Source organism: Varroa destructor, unplaced genomic scaffold (genome assembly GCF_002443255.2).
Source record: "Varroa destructor unplaced genomic scaffold, Vdes_3.0 BEIS01000005.1, whole genome shotgun sequence".
NCBI classification, from domain to species: Eukaryota; Metazoa; Arthropoda; class Arachnida; order Mesostigmata; family Varroidae; genus Varroa; species Varroa destructor.
Window position 1 is genome coordinate 24382192 of NW_019211458.1, and position 20282 is coordinate 24402473.

Below are 20282 nucleotides of genomic sequence, written 5' to 3' on the forward strand. Positions count from 1 at the left end.
CTGTCCCCGTCACTACAATTTTAATTTCTTGGCTAACGTTATTAGGTGTAACAGGCTCTTCGATTCTTATGAATTGGTCATTATCTTCACCTTCATAGGTAATTACCATTTTGCTGCTCTGCTCAATTACGAGCTTTGGTATCACTCTTCGAGGTACGAAGAGCTCGGCATTTGATTCAGTTTCACTGACAGTTTCTGAGGAGGTACTTCCGATTGTAGTGGCACCTTTTTTTTCAGCAAAACCTTTCCTGGGAGCTCGTACTTGCTGTACTTCTAGTTCCAGTCTCTCCGAGCTTTCGATTAGTTCGGTGATGACTGTTTTCTTAGTTTTCTTGTCAAGAATAACCTTGAATTTCGCTTCTACATCAGTTCGACTTCCTTCGTCATCGGCTGCATAATCGTATGACATTTTAAGCACTTTTCGTGCCGCCTCCCTACGCTTCCTATCGAACTCATCAGACTCTGCTTCTGACTCGTTACTACTAACGTAGCGTGAATAGGCTGAAATGCTCAGTTCATTATTAGCGCGTAAATCGGCGTCGTCAGAGTTTGCGCGCTTCTCGGAGTGATCTGTCAACACTGTTTTTACTGCCACTGGCGACTGTTCTTGGGAGCGTTTCTCAGCAAAGGCCTCTTCCAGAAGATTTTCTTTTTTGAGAGAGGCCCGGGGTTCCTTTTTTTTTACGGATGAACCTCTAACGGGCAATGCAAACCTTGTAGCCATATATTCCGTTTCAGATTCGTCTGTCCCACTTGCATATCGGCTATACGCCCCTATAGACAATTCTTCATCCAAGGCGCTGTCTGGTTGTAAAGATATGTATGGCATTAAGCTGACATTTTGCAAGATTGATTTTTCGACGGCTGCAACGGCCTGTTTTGGCGCCTTAACATAGAAACTAGTAGGTTCGTAATCCTCACTGCATTCATCGCACTGCAAATACGGTGCGATACTTTTCTGGTCATCAGGCTTGTCCTGTTCGTAGACGTGACGGCTCGGTCGTGAAGGTTTAACAGTTTGTTGTTCAGTGACTACATTCAGGTCTTCCTCCCGTACACCGCTGTTATTACGCGAGTACGCTGCAATGCTAATCACCTCATTTCCACATTCAACAATTACTTCCTTCAATCTTTTTGCATGGGTGTCTCGATTATTTGGCTCTATGTCGGAATCCTCATTCTCGCTGGCGAATCGAGCATAAGCTACAATACTCATCGAACTATCCTTGGCTTCTTCCGAAGGTCGCTGTTTTCTTAACGACCGGCTCGGAAGTTCTTGGCGTCGCAATGGAGCTGCTGTGCATGCCTCTTCACTTTCGCTCGCGTACTTGGCATACTCTGAGATGCTCATCGTCTTTTCGCGCGAATCAAATGCTGGACTGGCGGGAGACTTCGGGCTAGAAGATTTGTTTCCTTTTTTCTTTGTTGATGAAGCCCTTGGCGGAAGCTTTGGCCGATGACCCTCGTCTTCGGTCTCATTCGCATACTTTGAATAAGCCGCTATGGTAAGTTCGACAGTGTCGTCATAATCCTCTAGAGAGCGCTGTTTGCGTTGCTTCTTCTTGACTGATGAGCATCGCTGAAAAAGGGTGTGGCCAGGGTTTTTTTCTGGTTCGCCTGGTAAACTTAAGACCGCTCGGTAGTAGTCAGCGATGCTCGGCTCATTCGTACCACTTATCTTGGTTGGGACAAGGTCGCTGGTCACTGTACAATGTTGCTTTCTTTCCTTCTTTTTTTGAGATGAGCCACGCGACGGTAAATCTGGAGGAGATCCGTGCTTGCGGTGCTTCCTCTTCCCTGACGAACCTTGGCAAGGCAGGCAGTCGCTACTGACTTTAGTTTTGGGTAGAACGTGTCGATAGTAGTCGAAGATACTAACCTCCTTTTCGTTACTCTGCGTTAGATTGTTCGATGGGTTGTCTTTCATGCTGATTAACCGCGTATTCAACTTTCGACTTCCCAGACTATTGCCGTCAACCTCAGCGTCACTCAGGGCGGAGCGATAATGTCCAGAAAAACTATTTTCAGAATCCGTTCGCGTGGCATGAACAGTGTTCCCTGAGCTATTTACAACAAACAAACATTCTGACCGAGATTCTTCCTCAGTGTTAAGCGGACGTTTACGGTTAGTATTTGGATCGGGATCAACTGTTCTATTACTGACGTCATCATTACGAAAATTTGGCATGCTCTTAAGACACTCGCGGTAATATGCGGAGATGCTAATATTACTGCCTTCAACAGATAAAGCATCTTGATTAGTGCACAAATTGTTATAATCATTATCACGCTGGGCGAACCAATTGAGCTTACAGTCTTCGCTGAGCTTGCAAGAGCAGTCGGCCTTTCCGTGCGGATTGGAGATCTCGCAGCGATACTCCCCAAAATCGCGCTCAGTGAGATTCTGAATGACGAGTCGAATAATGCCGTTACGGTCACGCTCAAAGCTGTGTCTATCCGTTAGCGCCACGTTACTTCCGTCTTTGTACCTGCAGTGACAGATAAAAGTATCACTGACTGATGCTTCCCGAAGCACTTGCTTCACGTAATACCAACTGCGTACGAACAGGCTAATAGCTAACACTGAAAATAGTGTATAACGATTGCTGCTATTTTGTTGCAGTAAAGCTATCGCAACTAGCTCAAGAGATGGTGTGGTGATTTGTTGACAGCAAGCTTTACCATTCGACGTCAGGTTCCGGTTTGCCAGCTATACAGGCAATAAGTTTAGCGGTTGAACCAACGGTAACTTCCTGGTCGGTCAATTTCTTAAGGAACGAAGGTGGTTCGCCGCTGTCGGCGGCGGCCGCAGGCTCCCTGAAATGTTCGTAAGAGGACCACAAAGTGTTTACTTGTTGTATGATGAACCCACTGGGCGGCAGAGCACTGTTCGCGTTTACTATGCTATGATCACGACAGTCTGCAATAGAATTAAACGCTTTCCCTAACAATCATTTGGAACGTGCGGTCAAACCTATCAAGAATGGAACAAACAATCCATAGAGAGGACGCAAACGGCCCCTTCAAGCGCTATTCTTACATTTATAGGAAACTGCTCAATAATAAGTGAGTGTAAAGCATGATACTCCTTACTCACTTGATAGTTCCTTTGCAGGCGGTAGAATCCTGTCCAGCTGCATTTTTGGCAGAACACTGATACTCACCGCAATCGTTTATGCTCGGATTAGCTATAAACAATTTGCACCTGCCATTGATCTTTGTAATGGTGTACTTGGAGCCATCGTGTATCGGTGCACCTCTGAAAGTCCAAGCGACTTCTGGCTCATCGTCACAGAGGACCTCGCATTCGAGCACCAAGGGCATGCTCAGTGGCACGTCGGTATCTAGCAGCGGTTTGATAAACTTGGGAGGTCGAAGTACCTTCACGTTAGCTTTTGATGACTTTTCGCCTGCAGGGCTTAGAAGCTTACATTCGTATTCTCCAGCATGAGCCATGGCTGTCTTGGGGATCTCAAGGCGAGCCGTTTCTCCATTGAATGAGGTACTAGCGTCATCAGCCTCGGTGATCGGCTTACCTTTATGGAACCATTTGATCTTCAGCGCGGTACTGCCCGTGACCCTGGCCTCTAATACCAGCTTTCCACCCTCTGGAACGTTCTGATCTTTCAATGGGGAGAGAAACGTGGGCGCTTTATCGTCGATGATCTCTACTGGCACCTCGGATTTCATCTCGCCCGATGGGTTCGTGGCCTTAATGGCATAGTTGCCAGCGTCTGCTGGTGTCGCGTCTTTGATCGTCAAGTTGCAGTTACCCTCGTCGTCTTCGGCAGCCACAATACGATTTCCGTCAGGTTTAATTGGCTTACCATCCTTAAGCCACTCAATTTTGGGCTTCGGCAAGCCGACCACCTTAGAGGTGAGTTTGGCAGTCTCGCTAGTATGAACCGTACATGCTTCCAGCGGTTTGAGGAATGATGGTTTTTCTAAACACAGTCATGCGTGGTGGTTTGTGTTAAATAGGATTATGCGAATTTAAAAAACATTATGATACTAAAACCTATTTTTAAAAACAAATTCACTTTAAAAGAATAGATATTCCTCAGGAAAAACTACGTAAAATTGACATGCTCTATTTAGCCTTCCATAAACACGAAAAGTCATATAATATATATCATACTTCATATGCCTGTCAGATATGATGCGGTGTCCCTGAGTTCTTGTTTTTATTAGATAGGACTGACGATTGAGCTTACTATTTACGGTAACCGGTGCTGAAGACTTGTTTTCTCCCTGGTCGTTCTTGGCCACAATCGAGTATTCGCCAGCATCTTCTGGTTTCACTTTATCAATGGCCAGTATTGTTGTGCCATCTGGCTTCGTTTCAATTTTGATGCGCGGATCAGTTATAGGCTTGCCATCCTTGAGCCAATGGACATCCGGTTTTGGGAAACCACCTACCTTGGCTTCGACTTTGCCTGGCTTGTCCTCATCGAAGGCGGTCGCTTTAAGGCCATCGATAATGATGGGCTTTTCGCGTTTGAGCGCCTTTACAGAAACATTCGCTTCGCTAGATGAGGTACCGGTTTGGTTAGTTACCTCACAGCGATATTTTCCTGCATCGCCAGGGATGCAGCTGGCAATTGTGAGCAACACGCTTCCATCGGGTTCGATTTTCGTTGCAACCAAAGGATCTGGGGCCACTTCTACACCATCCCTGAACCACTTGGCCGTGATGGCCGTATCTGAATTGACCTTGCATACAAGCTTGAGTTCATCACCCTCAGTTAAATTGAGACCTTTGAGCTGTATTTCGAAGACAGGAACGTTACGTGACACTGTTGTTGGATTAACGCAAGAATGTAACGAATCGAAGTAGGCCAGTTAGATTGTTTACAGATATATTAACTTCAGGGAATATAAATATGCTTCGATTCGACCATAGATTATTTCATTAATTGGTGAATCATGTGTGCATGTTCTTAGGGGGAACTACCAACACCTGTTTGTCTTGTGATCCAAACACTCCGTCAGACATTAATGTATAATTTCCTTTATTCATACGCTTACGCATATATTGTACGCGTGGGACGCTGTGCCGCAACCTGGTCAATTTTATAGTATTACATCTATGTCAGTAAGTGGGGCATATTGACAACAAAGATTTGCCGATATGTTCTACATAACTTACCCTCTACTGGGGCAGAGCTTTCGGCTATACCACCATCCGGATTTTTGACGCGCAAAGTATATTTACCGGCGTCTTCCGGCTTGCATTTCGGGATTTCCAACGCTACGGTGCCATCAGGATTTTTAATGAATCTCACACCGTCAGCTACAAGAAACGTGTTGTTTATTAAAGGGTAAAAGAACGATAACATGATTCTCTGCTCTTCATAGAAGTACTATTTATCGTATTCTTTTGCTTTTTTTTCTTTGGATAATAGAGTTCAACGCAATTCTTTAATGATAATGCATAAACGAACTTAATGTCTATGGAACCCTTTAGAGGGGTTCCACATAATGTTGCGTTGGGTTACCTTCGGTAAGAGGATTGCCATTCTTTAGCCACTCTACATCTGGCATTGATCCGTCGTCGTTGGGGTTCAGTTTAGCATCTAGTCTGCCCACCCCACCTTCAACGAACTTGCTTGGCTTCAGGCCCTGAGCAAACGTCGGTGGTTTAATAACCTTAGCTGTAATAAAGAGGGCTTGCTTAGAGCATTTCTTCTAATAGCCAGACTAACACAAGTTAATACTGCCTATTAGTGTGTTTTCGCATGCAGCTGGTTTTTATTGGTTGTTTTTTTACATCGGCCTAATAAACATCGGTGGAGAAACGCCTTCTAGAGCCAATAGTCTATTAACTAGCTAAATTTTCCTAAAGAAAACAAAACAGTTATTCCTAGCATACAGCTGTGTCTATGCTTGTCACTTGTACTTACAATTTCAGCAGTTAGTTTTCGCGAACTTTTTTAACGGATGAAGATCTTATATATAAAATATATTTTAATACGAAGTTAGTCGGTGTTTGGCGGCATAATCTATGGCTGAGTAGTTTCGGTAACCGTTTTTGTGCACTCCAAATATAGTTTGTATGGAAATCGTAGTAACGACGTGGTAGTGAAAAAGGCTAAGCAACTCCTGAAACGCATGTGTAAATCTTTTATGCGTTTTAGGTCAATGTAAAGCGGTTTGTCAACAATCGTTTTCGAGCCGGAAGCCATTTTGCGGAAACATTAGTTGAGTCAAACGAACACGTTTGGCTTATCACTGATGCGTAACTTCGAGTGGAGCAGAAGAACCTACCTGGTCACCTCTAAGGTTAGTGAGTATCGTGGTGTGTTTGGCTGAGTCGGGTGGGGCAACGTTAGAAAACTTCAATCCAATGCTACCATCAGGTAGGCCAAAGGGGACTATATGATCGTCCGTTTTCAGTGACTGGTCATTCTTTAGTCACGACACTTCGGGAAGTGCAGCCATTTATGTAAAGGGTCAGTTTACCCTCCAACTTTCCGTTGTCACTTTCGTTGAAATTGATAGCAGTGAGGGGTTGGTCAAACTTGGGGGAGCCAAAAGCCGCTGTAAATATAGTATTATTGGCATCCAATACGACACTACATTTGGTTAATATTCTGCAACAGGTTCGTATACGGTCATTTGACGGTTAAAATTGCCGACGGTTTGGCTACTCTGCATGGTATGTCGCCTCCACAGTGTATGTTTCATCGTCAAATGCGGGGGCTGGCTGAAAGATGACGTCAGCACCACTGTTGGGCCTTTGTACAACTTGGTAACGATCCCTCCTATTGAGTTCCTGATCACCATGGAATCCTTTGACTACAAGGATGAAGCTTGTGGCATTGAGCAGCATCTTGGTTAATATACAAGCGGCTTTTCCTGCCTCAACAACATCGTCGTCAAGCTCAAGTTCAGACCGCTCTTACAGAAAGGCACTAAAGAATAGCGACCTGTCGTTGATACGCGCCTCTTTATAAAAGTTAAGCATAATCTCTATTCAGTAAGTTGTTCACGAACTTGCTAACTATCCTTGCCTGCCTGGCGTTTATTAGCTGTATCAACCTGGGCTCGCGTCTCGTTGACGGACTCACACGAATAAGATATGTAAAAAGGTAGCCTAAACACAATAATAGAGCAAAGCATGCAAATAAGGTTACTCTTCGTAACGAAGCCCTCCTGAACGCACTGAATTGAAAGGTTGCCTCTCAGAAAACGAAAAGCAACTTTGAATAGTAAAGCACAAACACGAAATGCAGCCAACCGAACAAAGCAAACGACTTAAGGCAACCGAAAGCGTGTCGAAAGCAGAAGTCGTGCGGCACGCTGCGGTAATGTACAGCCCACACGATAATTACTGCACGTACTAAATACTTTAACCGGCGCACTCGCTTCAGCAACCCCATGCTCGTTCCTGGCTTTTACAGTGTAGACGCCTTCGTCGTTGGCTTCACTGAACGCAACCTTCAATAGGATGGATCCATCGGGATGTGCTTCAATTTCTACCCGGTTTGACGTAATTGGTTCGTCATTTTTGAACCACTTTATTTCTGGCAGAGATCCATCGTCGTTAATAGATACTTTGGTTTTTAAGACGATAGACTCGCCTGGCTGAACTTCTAGTGGCGAAAGCTGTTCCAGTGAAACACCCGTCCGTAGTGGTTTTGCTATAACTGATTGATGGAACAAGATAGAAACACCTGTCAAAAAAAACTCGATCGTCTTTTGCGCAGAAGCATGTATTTACAAGCAAAATGAATGTATTACAAAACAAATAAATGATTACCTTGCCTAAAAGAGGTTTACAGAAAAAAAAAAGAAAAAAAAAACGCTAGGATAAAATTTCATTGGTTATTCTGTAAATTACGCAAACTTCACCTTCCACAACACGAATTTTGTAGGTTTCCAAAAACTAGGGATGCGATAAGGCTAATAGTGACTTCTTATGCTGGTTACAGAAATAAAGGTACGCCATAAATATCCTATAGCATCCGAAAAGTCTGACCCATGTTCGACGGTCAGGCTGGCACATTCTTTGATCACGCCAATGGCGTAGGATCGGCCATTTGGGGGGATTGGGTGACGTCATTTGAAGACACCTTCACAGCTTTGTCTTACTCCGACTCGGTTGTGTCTTCGGAGGGCATCCTCCTCTTTGCGAGAGCAGGTAATGTCCGAAGTGAACGTGTTTAACATTTTGTTTTTGGGTATTGGTCCGGACAGAGCTAATTAGCTTCGCCCTCAGATACTTCGGCATCGTTGAAGTCCATAGCGAAACCATGTTACTTCATCAAGACCTAGAGGATAAAAGTTTCGTGTAACAACTGCCGTAATGTCACGTTCTTTTAGTAATCGAGTGATCACATTCATTTCACTTATGGAAACCGCGGGACAAGCTACACTAGATCATATATTCGGCTTCCTCTCACTTTGCCACCATAATGCCAATAGGTGGGCGCAGCCTACATTATGATACGTATATTGAACTGATGAAAAAAAGGGGCGCACTCAAGACCGAACCATACATAGACTCGATTCGTGGTCGATCCTACCTTCTTATTTAAAAAATCCAGTAGCTTCCAGAACGTCGTAACTGTGCAACGAAAGAGACATACTCGACATCTAGGGCACAAACAGGATTACCAGAGGCGATACGCCTACTACGATCAGACACAAAATGCAAACAAGACAGTAAGTCATCGTACTGGCCAATGAACACATTCACGTTTATTGGGACACTGGTTTCGGCTTTCCCGCCATCTCGTTGCGCTCGAACGCTAAACTATCCTGAGTGATTCGAACGACTTTTGGCTACTTTTTACGTAAAGGTTTTATTTGAAAAAAGCTTTGGCTTTCAGGTCATTATTTGAAGCTAAGATGGGGACGGAGTCTTTCAGCCAGTGGATTTTGACTAGAGAATCGTCATCCGTACGGATCTTTGGTTCGATAGGCTTCGCCAACTGGGATATTGACAGGCGAACGTTTTCTGATGATTTGGAAGATTATTCTAAGGCTCTGCGAAGTTACATCTACATCCATGGTATAATAACCGTAAAAAATCGAAAAACAGGAATTCATAAACGGTTCCATGGCCAACTAGAGAGGCTTTCGATACACAAAAGATGAAAATCTCGTGAAAAATATAAGTAAAGGCCTTCTATTAAAATAATACAAAAGGCACAGCAATCATTCTGATTTTCACGTGCACGGAACAAGAAAAGCTCTGCTTTCTCCTTTTCCGAAAAAGCTGCTTAATCGAATAGATGCTATCTTCAATGAGATTATAATATTGGACTTCTCTACACGAGCAGTATGTCCAGCCACAACGAGAGAATTTTTTCGAGATCATAGAACCATCTGGGTGCCATCGGAATTTGGAGCGATTTGCCCCTCGAACTTCATCGGATCGCCATTTTTTACCCTCGTTGATTTCTTCAAAAATTCTTGCAAAGTTCTGCTCGCCCCTGTTGAGTACGATGACAGTCTAAATTCTTTAAAGTTAAGGCATAAATGAAGTGCACTCATAACCAGCCGATCAAGACGACTGAGCGAAAAAATAACGATTTTTAACTTCATGATGCCTGCAGTTCATCGATTTTATAGAACAAAAAAAAAATAACGAATTTACTTAATTATTAATTAAAAACGTAGCCAAATAAATGCCTATGAGTGACACTCACACGGAAATGTATGGATGGCCATTTCGAGCAGTATTATGCTGGCAGCGGAATTAAAAGGTCCCGTTCTATAAACTTCTTTATAAATAGAGCGCGTTTAAATAAAATACTATCGTATAAATATTATTATGTGAAGCCGGCTTCAACGCAAAATTATAACATATAAAAACGTGTTAAATGCAAGCGACAACGTACGGCTTAAGGGGATTGGCGCGCTGCTTTCCACCTCGTAAGGATTGCGCGCCCTAACAGAGCATTTCGCAGCTTCTGCAAACTACAGCTTTGTCACCCCCAAAAAACAGGGTGCCATCTAGTCTCGCTTGAACCCTACTAGGCTGTCGATCCTTTAGCCATGCCACTGCTGGCAAAGATCCGCTAGCCAACATAGCGACTTGACCTTTTGGCTAGCTTAACCTTCAACCTAATTTGTCGGAAGAAGACCTTGGGCGAACAGTGGAGGACTTCCGAGTTCAATTAGCTAGCTTCTTATAATCGTCTGAATTAGATTCGCATTACATATTGCCTGCCACACATTGCTCGTACTTCCACTTCTTTCAACGACAATTATAACTTTACTAGGTCAGTTGCAATAGTGTCAACGCAAATGCTTCAAGCTAAGCGAAACAGTCGAGTAAACTCGTTGACGTAGCGTTGAGTTGCTGAGAGCAATACATAGCCGTCGTTTTCTCGAATCAAGCATGTTGGTAGTATTATTTTGCGCAGACATTTACCAAATTAGATTTTTTTTTTCATTAATTAAAAAAGCATTAGGGTTTGGTTATAAAACCTACAGACGACGTTGACTGCGGCAGTACTCGAAACAGGAGGTTCTCTGATAAAAATAGGGAACTGTACGAAAACTGCGTAAATGCCACTATCTGCAAGGCTCACGTGGTCCATCACTTGGACTGAAGGACTTCTTGTAACGATTTCTGATCGGCAAGCCATCTTTAGTCCACGTGGCGAAACTAGGCTAGAAGATGCAACTTAGACTTCAAGTCGTGCCGGTTTTCGCGATGGAAGCGAAACTGTTTGAAGCGGTTTCTCGAACACGAGTGTGCCACCGGGGCATAAAAACTTAGCAGCAGCAGCTTATTATCAACTGGGCTCTTGTTGAAGCGCTGGAACCGTCCTCTTATTAAATAGCTTCTGCTTGTTAACCATGCAAATGTATAGCACACCTGATCCATTCGTGAATCCTATTAATAGAAGCTACTTGAAGAACCGAAAAAAAAAAACAACTCGTCCGAAAATGAGCTCTTACAACAAAAAATAGAAACACAACATCCAGATTAACCAAGACATAATCACATGATATGAAAGTAACATACGTCTCATATCGAGTTCACAACGAGAACTGGATTTGCCATAGCGATTCTCAGCTCGCACACTATAGCTTCCGATGTCAACTAACTGGGCGCATTCGATCTGAAGTGAGCTAGTTCTATCGGGATCGGAATGTCTAATGGAAAATATAGCCCATTTCTCAGTCAGGTCACATGTGGCTGGGTGACCAGAAAATTTCACCTCGAGGAATAGTGGTTCACCCTGCTGTATAATCAACTTCTCTAGTAGAGGACGTTCAAGGCGAGGCCGAGATGCTATTGGTGTTCAACGTAGACCAAACAGAAGATTGTTAAATGACTCTGCCAGCCGTTTACTTTCCGTGACACACACACTCACAAACATTTTTTTTTGAATAAAAACAAAGAAAACACGTTCACTTTATTTGAAACCAGTAGATCGAGAAGGTATCTCAATAGGTAGATCTATAATGACCTACCCTTCTCGAGAAGAACAGCGCTGGCGTTAGCTTCGCCGGCTGAATTTTCTGCATGGATCGTGTACATAGCAAAATCAAGGATCGTTACTTCTTTAATTGTTAGGGAGTGCGCTTTGTCGAAAGACGCTATCGTTACATTATCCGTCTCTTCGACAGTCGAATCGTTGCGAAACCTGTATAACGGCCAAAAAAACAAACCGTTATGGTAATTCTCCCCTAAATTGGCTAGTGAATTTTGTCTAAATAAAATTAAAGATAATGTAATGAGCTGTTTGATGTTGTTAGACCAACCATTTCCTTCTTTTTAGATGTACATTTATAGCAATTGCGATTGAATTATAGAGGCGTCGCAAAGGCCTAATAATAGCAATGACTGACTTCACTATTGGGATATATGTACCATTTAACGGAGGGTGTGGGCACCCCTTGCACGATGACGGAAAACCTAACGCGCTCGCCGATGCAGCACTTTTGATCTTCAATGTGTTCGATAGTTGGTGCCTGGGGCACTGAAAAGTATGCAAGTAAGGCTTTGATTGGCTTTGTTATTTGCATTAATCCCACTAGTTTTTAAGCTTTTGTTAAACTAAATATAAACATTGCGTTGATTAGTATCACTGAGTATTATAGTTTGCTCAGTAACATCGGAAGATGTTTACTGTAGTGAATACGTACATTTTAATTTTTTTCTTTTTCTTTTTTTAGAAATTTAAATTTCTATTACGGTTAAAACGGCTACATGTTCTGCATGAAAATTACCAGCAGACCTGTTGTAGATCGTGATACTTACACAGTATTGTTAACGAGGCACTTTCCTGCACGCTTCCCTGAGGGTTTGTGGCGACGCAGGTGTACGAGGCCTCGTCGTCTCGAGAGCATTTGTTGATGAATAGAGTAAACATATCGCCATCTTGTTGGCAACGCTCGTTGTCGATCTTCAGTGAACTGCCCAAATCTTTGACAGTTTTGACCCACCGCACCTCGGGTTCGGGCTGGCCTATCACACGGGCATAGATTCGGACGTCTTCACCCTCCATCGTGACAACGTCCTGTGGTTTTCGAAGGAAGCTCGGAGCGGCTTTTTCGCTAGACTCGCTGGACGCTGAAAAATCTTTGTCGTTAGTTACAGCGAGATTTAATTTTCAAAAATGTGTATCCTATAAATTATAGAACGCACTATAAAAACGTTTTTGCGTCATAAACTTGAAACATATTTTATCAGTATAAGAAACTAAGATCTACAAACAACCTATGTTGGACGTTCATAGGTTGATAGATACTTGAACGCTCGAGGCTTACGAGCGAAAACTATTCTAGTCTAGTAAAGAACGGTAGTGGATGATTACCACAGGAACATAGATTTCCCGTTTTTGAAACCTTCAAGCTCCCTGTACGTGTTAAAAAATAAAAGTTAGGTGAAGCTGACTCCCTTCTACTAGATTCAATCAGTATTAGGACGATCTCAGTTCCCCTAGCTCGCGCCGTCAACTTACAATCACCATAAACATGAGAGAAATAAAAGAATGGCAAAAATACATACCTATCAGAGTGAGATCGGCAGATTCGCTAACTTCGCCATGCTCATTTTTAGCCGAGCAGGTATAACTAGCTACATCGTCGTCTCCAAGGTCCTGAATATTTAGACTGTATATGCCATCGACCGCGGTCAGTAAAATTTTGTCGTCGGAGTTGACCTCGACGCCGCTTTTACTCCTAGAAACAAAAACGTGCATGCACCAACTGGTTAACGCTTTCATTCTAACGCATCGCGTGCATTGGCAACGCTCGTTTATTTGAAAATGTTTGATTCCCTATGATCTGTTTCACTGTTAAAGCTCTCTGAAGTAACTACTTCATTGTGAATTTAATGGTTGCTTCACACACTTTATTCTACATTCTTGGTATTATCCATAGAGTGCAATATTTAATTGCTCCTTTATACTAGCCTCCTCAATTAGCTACCTAATTCACCGTCTGCTGTATAAGTTTATCGAATTGTCGTCTTTAAGATTAGCAGCTCGTCCCTTATGACAAATGAAAAAAATCTACTTCGTTCAACATCGCTCTATCCTATCCAGGTAGCTGATTTTTTATCAAGTAGAGCTTGTACAAGAGCGCTTTATGATTCATGCAGCCAAATATTGCGTGCACAAACACAAATGGACGACAAACATTGAATGAACGTACCAGGTGACGGCCGGTTCGGGATAACCCGTAATTTTTGCTCGGAAGATGGCATTCTCCCGTTTTCGAAGAATCGCATTTTCAGGCTTTTGCAAGAACCGGGGCTTATCTGAAACAAGAAAATAAGATTATTTACTAGAAGCCTCCACCAGCCGCCGTCCTCCTCTTAAACGTTTTCCGACAAAAGTTACAGTTACCTTGAATTGTGAGAGTCGCCTGTGAAGAAGATTGGCCATAAGGATTCTTAGCGACACAGACGTAGTTTCCGATATGATCCTTAGTTACTCCGTCGATTATAAGAACTTTCACCTGACCATTTTCTCGCCCCTGAATCTCGGAGCTAATCTGTACAGCTTCCTCGTTATGTTTCCTATATTGTAGGTTGACCCGAAAAATTTAAATAGGACAAAGCAAAGTCACATACATAAGTTGCGTAAAAATATTGATTTGCTGAACATGTATATAGAAATTCATTTAGTAGTATAGTATAATGAGTAGGAAATATTGGGAGTAGTTCACACTTACACGAGACTCGAGAACCTCTCGACGAGATCACGTTAGAAGCCACTCAGCGATTTTGTCTAGGATTCGATCAGTAGAACAACTGACCCTTTACCGAATGCTCAACCCGATTTTATGGCAAAAAAAAGCTTAATTTCGGCCCTGTTTTGTTGGCTAAAGGAATCCCCTAACCGTTAATAAAACAGCTAGTGAATAGAAAATAGTCATTGGCATTCAGTATTCGGCATTTGACTAAGCGCGAATACTGGATGATACTCGCTCTGCCTGATTGCCGTCAACGATTTTCTGTATGAGACCTATGCAGATAAAAACCCTAGTGAAAATCCCCGATTAACGTCTTTCTAGACAACTGACTCGTAGAGGTTACTCGTATTTGACATAGCCAAAAGGCTAGGTAAGAGCAACCTAACGATAAGGACAACCTGAATAAAAGGTAAGGCAAGGTACGACAGGAATAGCCGGGTAAATATACGAACCAGAGAATCTCGGGGTCGGGACTGCCAGCGACGACAACAGAGAACGACACACTTTCACCTTCAACAGCGAAGATGTCTTTCAGACTGTCGATGAACTTTGGAGGGGCTGAAAATAAATCGATAACATCAATACTACCGGTCGTACGTGCTACATGCATGGGCACGTAAGTAACTGATTTTTCTAATAGGATTCAATTGTTCATTTACAACATGGCGTAAATCTATCGTTAGAAACGTTCGACAGCCATTTCGAGCTTCTTAGCTTCATTGGTGCTCCTGCTAAGAGCTGGTGTTGCGCGGCCTTTCAGTGGATTTTGTCCCAAAGAATGCTTTGCTAGTATTCGTGGCAGACTGTATTGGTTAGGAGTTTCAGGCCCACATCAGCTGATTCAGAGGCTGCGAGTAAACTGAGTGCTTGATAGCGCTAAGTAACATCTAATGGGTGGATAATACACATACTGCTCCACGCATCATGAGGCATCCTCTTGACACTTAGTAGATCTTGTTATGTGGCGATAATTTTAAGATAGAAATGCTCGTGCAATTAGGAATGTTCCAGGTTTTGCGATTCAGAACCAAAAAAAAAAATAGTCACGTCCTATCGCGTAATAAAAGACTTTCTTTCGAGTCACTTATCGCCTCTATTAAAGAAACAAAAGAAACTTTTTCTTCTTTCTATTCCCTAGAATGAAAATATCTCGTTTATTAATTGTTTCGATAGAGATTCGTATCTACGTTTCTATCGTTAGTCGCTGACCTATCGCAGGATATGCGGTAGGAAACAATTTTTTAATAATAACGTATTATCCACACAGGCATTCCATGCCGGATTACGTTAAGCAGAACAATCGTAACAGAATGAGTCGCCTATATAGAAGTCAACTGTATAGAAGTTATTGCAGCACTTACCATATACCGTGAGTTTTGCCTCAGAATGAGCGCTGCCTGCCGGGTTGCTGGCTTCAATGGAGTAGATGCCCACATCCTCCTCGGTGGCCTCTTTAATGACCAATTTATGCACTCCTCCGTCAGAAGAGACTTCGTAGCGTGCGTGGTCCGCCACCACCATCTCGCCGCGCTTCCACCGAACGTTGGCTTCTGGTAAACTTTTGCATTCGGCGATAAATTCAGCACGTTCGGATTCGTTCACCGAAACGTTCTCCAGTTCTCGAACAAATATAGGCGGAACTTCGTCGCACATTGTGACTGCAATGGCTATCGGTTAGTCGTCGTGATGATAGCGCTGTAACTAAGCAGTCATAGCATGCGAATATACCGCCTCGTCTACGTTTTATCCTATATAATATAACACAAACGAGGCAGTACGGATTGGCTTTGTGTAGCAAATACATTTCCGGTTCTGCACCGTACATCCTCAGACAAATCCCAGACAGTCCCACATCCACGTAAGGGGTGTTTTTTTTTGTGACATTATCATCATAAAAACATGAAGGGGCAAAGATTGACGTAGTGACAAACAGATAATAGTAAAATGCAAACAGAACATGCATCCAACGATTTAGTCAAGTGACTAAAATATTCCACGAATTAGAAATAGGAATATATTAAAAACTCGGACTGTGACAGAAGCACGAGTTATGCGATATAACATGCATAGGTATGGTACATGTTGGGGGTTAGAAGAAATATTGGCTTGAAATTTACAACGAAAATTTTGCTGGAAGTCTACTTTCAGACAGTGCAGAGTGACAACACAACAGTGGGTAGGTCGATAACATCAACATGTGGCTTTAGAAAATCTTACCGAAAGAAAGATATGAAAGAAGCAGGAAGTAAAAAAGCCATTGAGGTGATGACTTCGTTCGCAGAAAAGCAGTGATCTGCCTGAAGCAGTAAATAGTATAGACAGACACGTATCCGTATATACTGACGTACGCTGTAGCAAAAATTTCAACGAAGCTCAACGAATGCACTCGGCTCAGTAATGATCCACCACCACTAATAAATAATAACACCAATTCATTAAAGCGTTTATTTCATTGACATGAGTATGTACAACCTCAACAGCAGTGTTGATACCCGACGAACTATACGTTTATCCCTATTTGTTCTTGTTATAGTTGAAATCATTCTTTTGACTGAAGATGATGGATGGGTCGTTAATGGGTTAGGCTGTGTACGCTTGAATGGTTCATGGGATGACGTTATTGATAGTGGAAGCTTTGCGTTACTGAAGCATTTCTCCTGCTACTAGATGCGTCTTCCCAGCCTGCAGTTACCCACTATTGGCGATACTGCTCGAGAGTTGAAGATTTACTATCGTTAAATAAAAAGGTGATAGATAGAGCCACGCTAAGCTAATGTTCTTTCCATGCATGAAGACTTACCGACAACTTTCAGCTCAGCAGACGATTCGTCCCTTCCATATTTGTTTTCAATGACAGCCTTGTATAGACCCTTATCGTCGTCTTTGCAATCTTTAATGACAAGAGTATATTGAGCTTCCGCCTCGGAAACACGGTAGTGACTGCCATCCACTTTGATCTCTGCACCGTCTTTCATCCAAGTTGCCTCCGGCTTCGGAGCACCAGCGTACTTGATTGTGAACGTAGCGTCAGCGCCCGTAACCACCGACTGATTTTTCAAACCCTCAGTGATTTTCGGTTTGGCTGTAGAGGTCCAAAAAACACGTTCGTGACTTCATTTCCCAAATTATTTCATCGTTTCTGGTATAGAGCTGACGTAAATTCATATGCATTAATTACTCAAATTGTTCCCACCGAAGCCCTAGTGAATAGATTAAAATCTATTCGCTATAAAAAGTATTCGATAAGTAGATCACAACTGACGGTATGGGACTCTGTTGTTTTTCGCGCATTTGTCCAGATAGCATACCGCTGTATGTTTTGTGAAACGACGTACCGTTGACGGTCACTTTGGCTTCGGTGTTAGCCTTCCCGTGCTTGTTTTCGGCGGTGCACTTTATCGTGCCTCCGGCCTCGGCTACGGCTTGCTTGATGACAAGCGTATATTGTCCATTTTCCGTCATCGCTTTCGTGACGTACAAATTCGAATCCTTGATGAGCACGCCATCGTGCCACCACTGTACCGTCGGCTCAGGCTGTGCCTCAACCACTACGGTGAGCTCGATGTCCACCTCACTCTCGACCAGTTCCTTTTCTTTTAAACCCCTCGTGAATTTGGGCTTGACTGAAGCATCAATGTAGAAAAATCGTGGCTTCTCAAATAAACTTTTGGGATATATACGTACGATTACTTACAAATAAGGACATAGGTAAATATCTATTATCCATACAAGATAACAACTGACCTGTTACGGAACATACATAGAGGATTTTGACAGTTCGTTTTATCCGCTAACTGGATTAAGGTAGTTAACTTACTTTTGATAGTCAGCTGGGCAGAATCCTCAGCTTTGCCGTAATCATTGGTAACCACGACAGTGTAACTTCCTACATCGTCTGGACCGCAACAGTCAATCTAAAGCGTTCAAACAATAAATGCCATTTTAGGTGAAATGCTTACCCTATTTATAACACATGATAGCTCCTGAATACTTTGGTCGTCATTTGTATCGTGTAAAAGCCGTTCGGCTTTATTACAGCGCAGATGGAAATAGGGGCATTTTGGCCAATTTGTAGGCGATTCATGCCGTTCCAACATGCAACATGTGGAATGCCAGCTTCAGAGAGCCAATTCAGAGGCTGTTGACGCCAGACAGCAGGGTGACCGGAAACAATTTTAGCCTTTATTTTGAGGTAGAGCTATGTTTCAATATTCGATTACTGAAATAGGCACCTATTTCTTAAATTTCAACCGTCAGTGATTAAGCCGTGTTTCCATTTACCGTTAGACTGAAAACGTTCGTCTCATCTTCACTGGCAACGTATTTCTTCCCATCGATAAGCACCGCTTGTCCATTCTTCAGCCATTCGACTTTAGGCTTTGGCACACCAGCAATTTTCGTTGAAAGTTTAACCGTTTCGGTGATAGTGGCTTCATATGACTCGAGCTTTTTGATTATTTTGGGAGCGGCTGAATTAAAATAGCTACAGTTATTAATCTGTATATATTGTAATATATATATATATATCTGTAATATATATGTTACACCTAAGCCGTCGTTACTGATTGTCAGTTGTTAAATGAGATAGCCTATAGCTTGAACAATTCCAAACCTCTATGCGTCAATGGATATCTAAAGTGGAAACATCTTTGCAAATGTCGTCACCGTTGCTTACAATTAACAGTTACTGCGGCGTGCCCACTTTGACTTCCAAGCGGATTCGAAATAACGCAGGTGTAGCTACCAGCATCATCGACCTTTGCTTTGTCTACGACAAGGGCGTAGCTTGCTGAGTCCACCTGATGTACGAGCTTTACTCTTTCCGTGTTAAACACTTGTTGGCCATCCTTATACCTGTGAGGGTCAAAAATTAAAATGCAAACGTCTAATGAAGTAACAGACCCCGTTGGAGGGAACTTATGGCCACATCAAGGACACCCTATATATCTTACCATTTGACGTCTGGCTCCGGCAGACCTTCGACTTCCACGTCTAGCTTGAGTGGCGTCTCTGTCATTACCGATGCGTCCTTTAGTTCTTTTTTGAATTTTGGTGGGCCTACATGGCAAACATAAAAATTTCACTGTTACTTTCAACAGGAATCTTAGCTTTACGATCGAATACCTAACTTCAGGGTAACTCTAAATGTGTTGTCACAACGCACAGCGGTCGTTCGTGTACGCTGACATATCTTGATTGTTCACTACGGAACCGAAGGTAAGAAATGAAAATATTTTTTGCGCCAGATTTTTAACTCAAGTTAAGTGAAAGAATCATAAGGTGTGATTCTTTTGTTAAAAAAGCCAATAGGTGCAATAATATTAGACAAGTATTTAAATTCTGTTGGTGTGTCTCAGTCGATCCCGTGGGTGGTCGAAGAATGAATTACGCATGCAAATACCTACCGCTTCAAAAGAAGAAAGCACTCAAGCTGATATTTGAAGCTCGAAGCTCGAAGCTGTCGACTTCATCACAAGGATAGCCAAGCTATTTGCTCATCTGCACCATATAATAAAACTATATAATAATAATACACGCTGATTCAATAACAACCATAATCATGTGAACGTTCAATCAACGCTCGGTCTTCATTCAGCGCTGTGAAAAGTTGGGTGAGAAAACTTACGACTGTAATTATGTTCAGATAAGTTTGGAAATATCAAAGAACCCACTTTGCTTGAATTCTACGTACATTTCACGTGCAGATTGCAGTGAGTAGACGCTGAGCCGAGCTCATTTTCAGCAACTATGTCATATTTGCCGGCGTCTTCTTTAGTGACGCTTCGAATGACAAGGGTCATACTTTCGTCATCCTCGAACAAAAACTTATACTTCCCGCCATAACCGCTCTCGATAAGTTTTTCTCCTTTCGTCCTGAAATATGAAATATAAACGTGATGGCGCGAACTTTTTCAATTCTACAACACTCACAAAACGCTAAGAAAACATGACGCATATTGTCAATGAGGTCAATTAAGACTGAAATTAAGAGTCATCGCAGAATGGCTCGTACATTTTGAAGCCCCTAAAATATGTTAACAGGAAAAAAAAGGATCAGGGGACACGATATATTAAGATAAGCTGACAGTTTTCCTGTAAGACAGTTTCCTGTATCC

At 42.6% G+C, this 20282-nt stretch overlaps 1 protein-coding gene across 15 annotated transcripts in view; it reads right to left on the reverse strand.

The window, feature by feature from the left end:
* The window catches only part of LOC111251975 (protein Obscurin-like), a 91790-nt gene that overhangs the window by 17338 nt on the left and 54170 nt on the right, over positions 1 to 20282 (reverse strand). For 13 of the 15 annotated variants that reach the window (XM_086991488.1, XM_086991492.1, XM_086991490.1 and 10 more), the window contains 22 exons: positions 19859 to 20040; positions 19119 to 19224; positions 18842 to 19020; positions 18448 to 18635; positions 17984 to 18080; positions 17502 to 17789; positions 16967 to 17248; positions 15528 to 15824; positions 14619 to 14724; positions 13818 to 13990; positions 13624 to 13729; positions 12977 to 13149; positions 12227 to 12538; positions 11837 to 11945; positions 11437 to 11609; positions 7344 to 7649; positions 5499 to 5654; positions 5150 to 5293; positions 4215 to 4796; positions 3098 to 3944; positions 2683 to 2817; positions 2314 to 2489 (listed from right to left, as the gene is read on the reverse strand). In XM_086991488.1, coding sequence (XP_086847614.1) covers positions 2314 to 2489; positions 2683 to 2817; positions 3098 to 3944; positions 4215 to 4796; positions 5150 to 5293; positions 5499 to 5654; positions 7344 to 7649; positions 11437 to 11609; positions 11837 to 11945; positions 12227 to 12538; positions 12977 to 13149; positions 13624 to 13729; positions 13818 to 13990; positions 14619 to 14724; positions 15528 to 15824; positions 16967 to 17248; positions 17502 to 17789; positions 17984 to 18080; positions 18448 to 18635; positions 18842 to 19020; positions 19119 to 19224; positions 19859 to 20040 — 5117 coding nt within the window. The remainder of the gene's footprint in view (positions 1 to 2313; positions 2490 to 2682; positions 2818 to 3097; positions 3945 to 4214; positions 4797 to 5149; positions 5294 to 5498; positions 5655 to 7343; positions 7650 to 11436; positions 11610 to 11836; positions 11946 to 12226; positions 12539 to 12976; positions 13150 to 13623; positions 13730 to 13817; positions 13991 to 14618; positions 14725 to 15527; positions 15825 to 16966; positions 17249 to 17501; positions 17790 to 17983; positions 18081 to 18447; positions 18636 to 18841; positions 19021 to 19118; positions 19225 to 19858; positions 20041 to 20282) is intronic. The other 2 variants (XM_086991497.1, XM_086991500.1) reach the window with 2 other exon arrangements.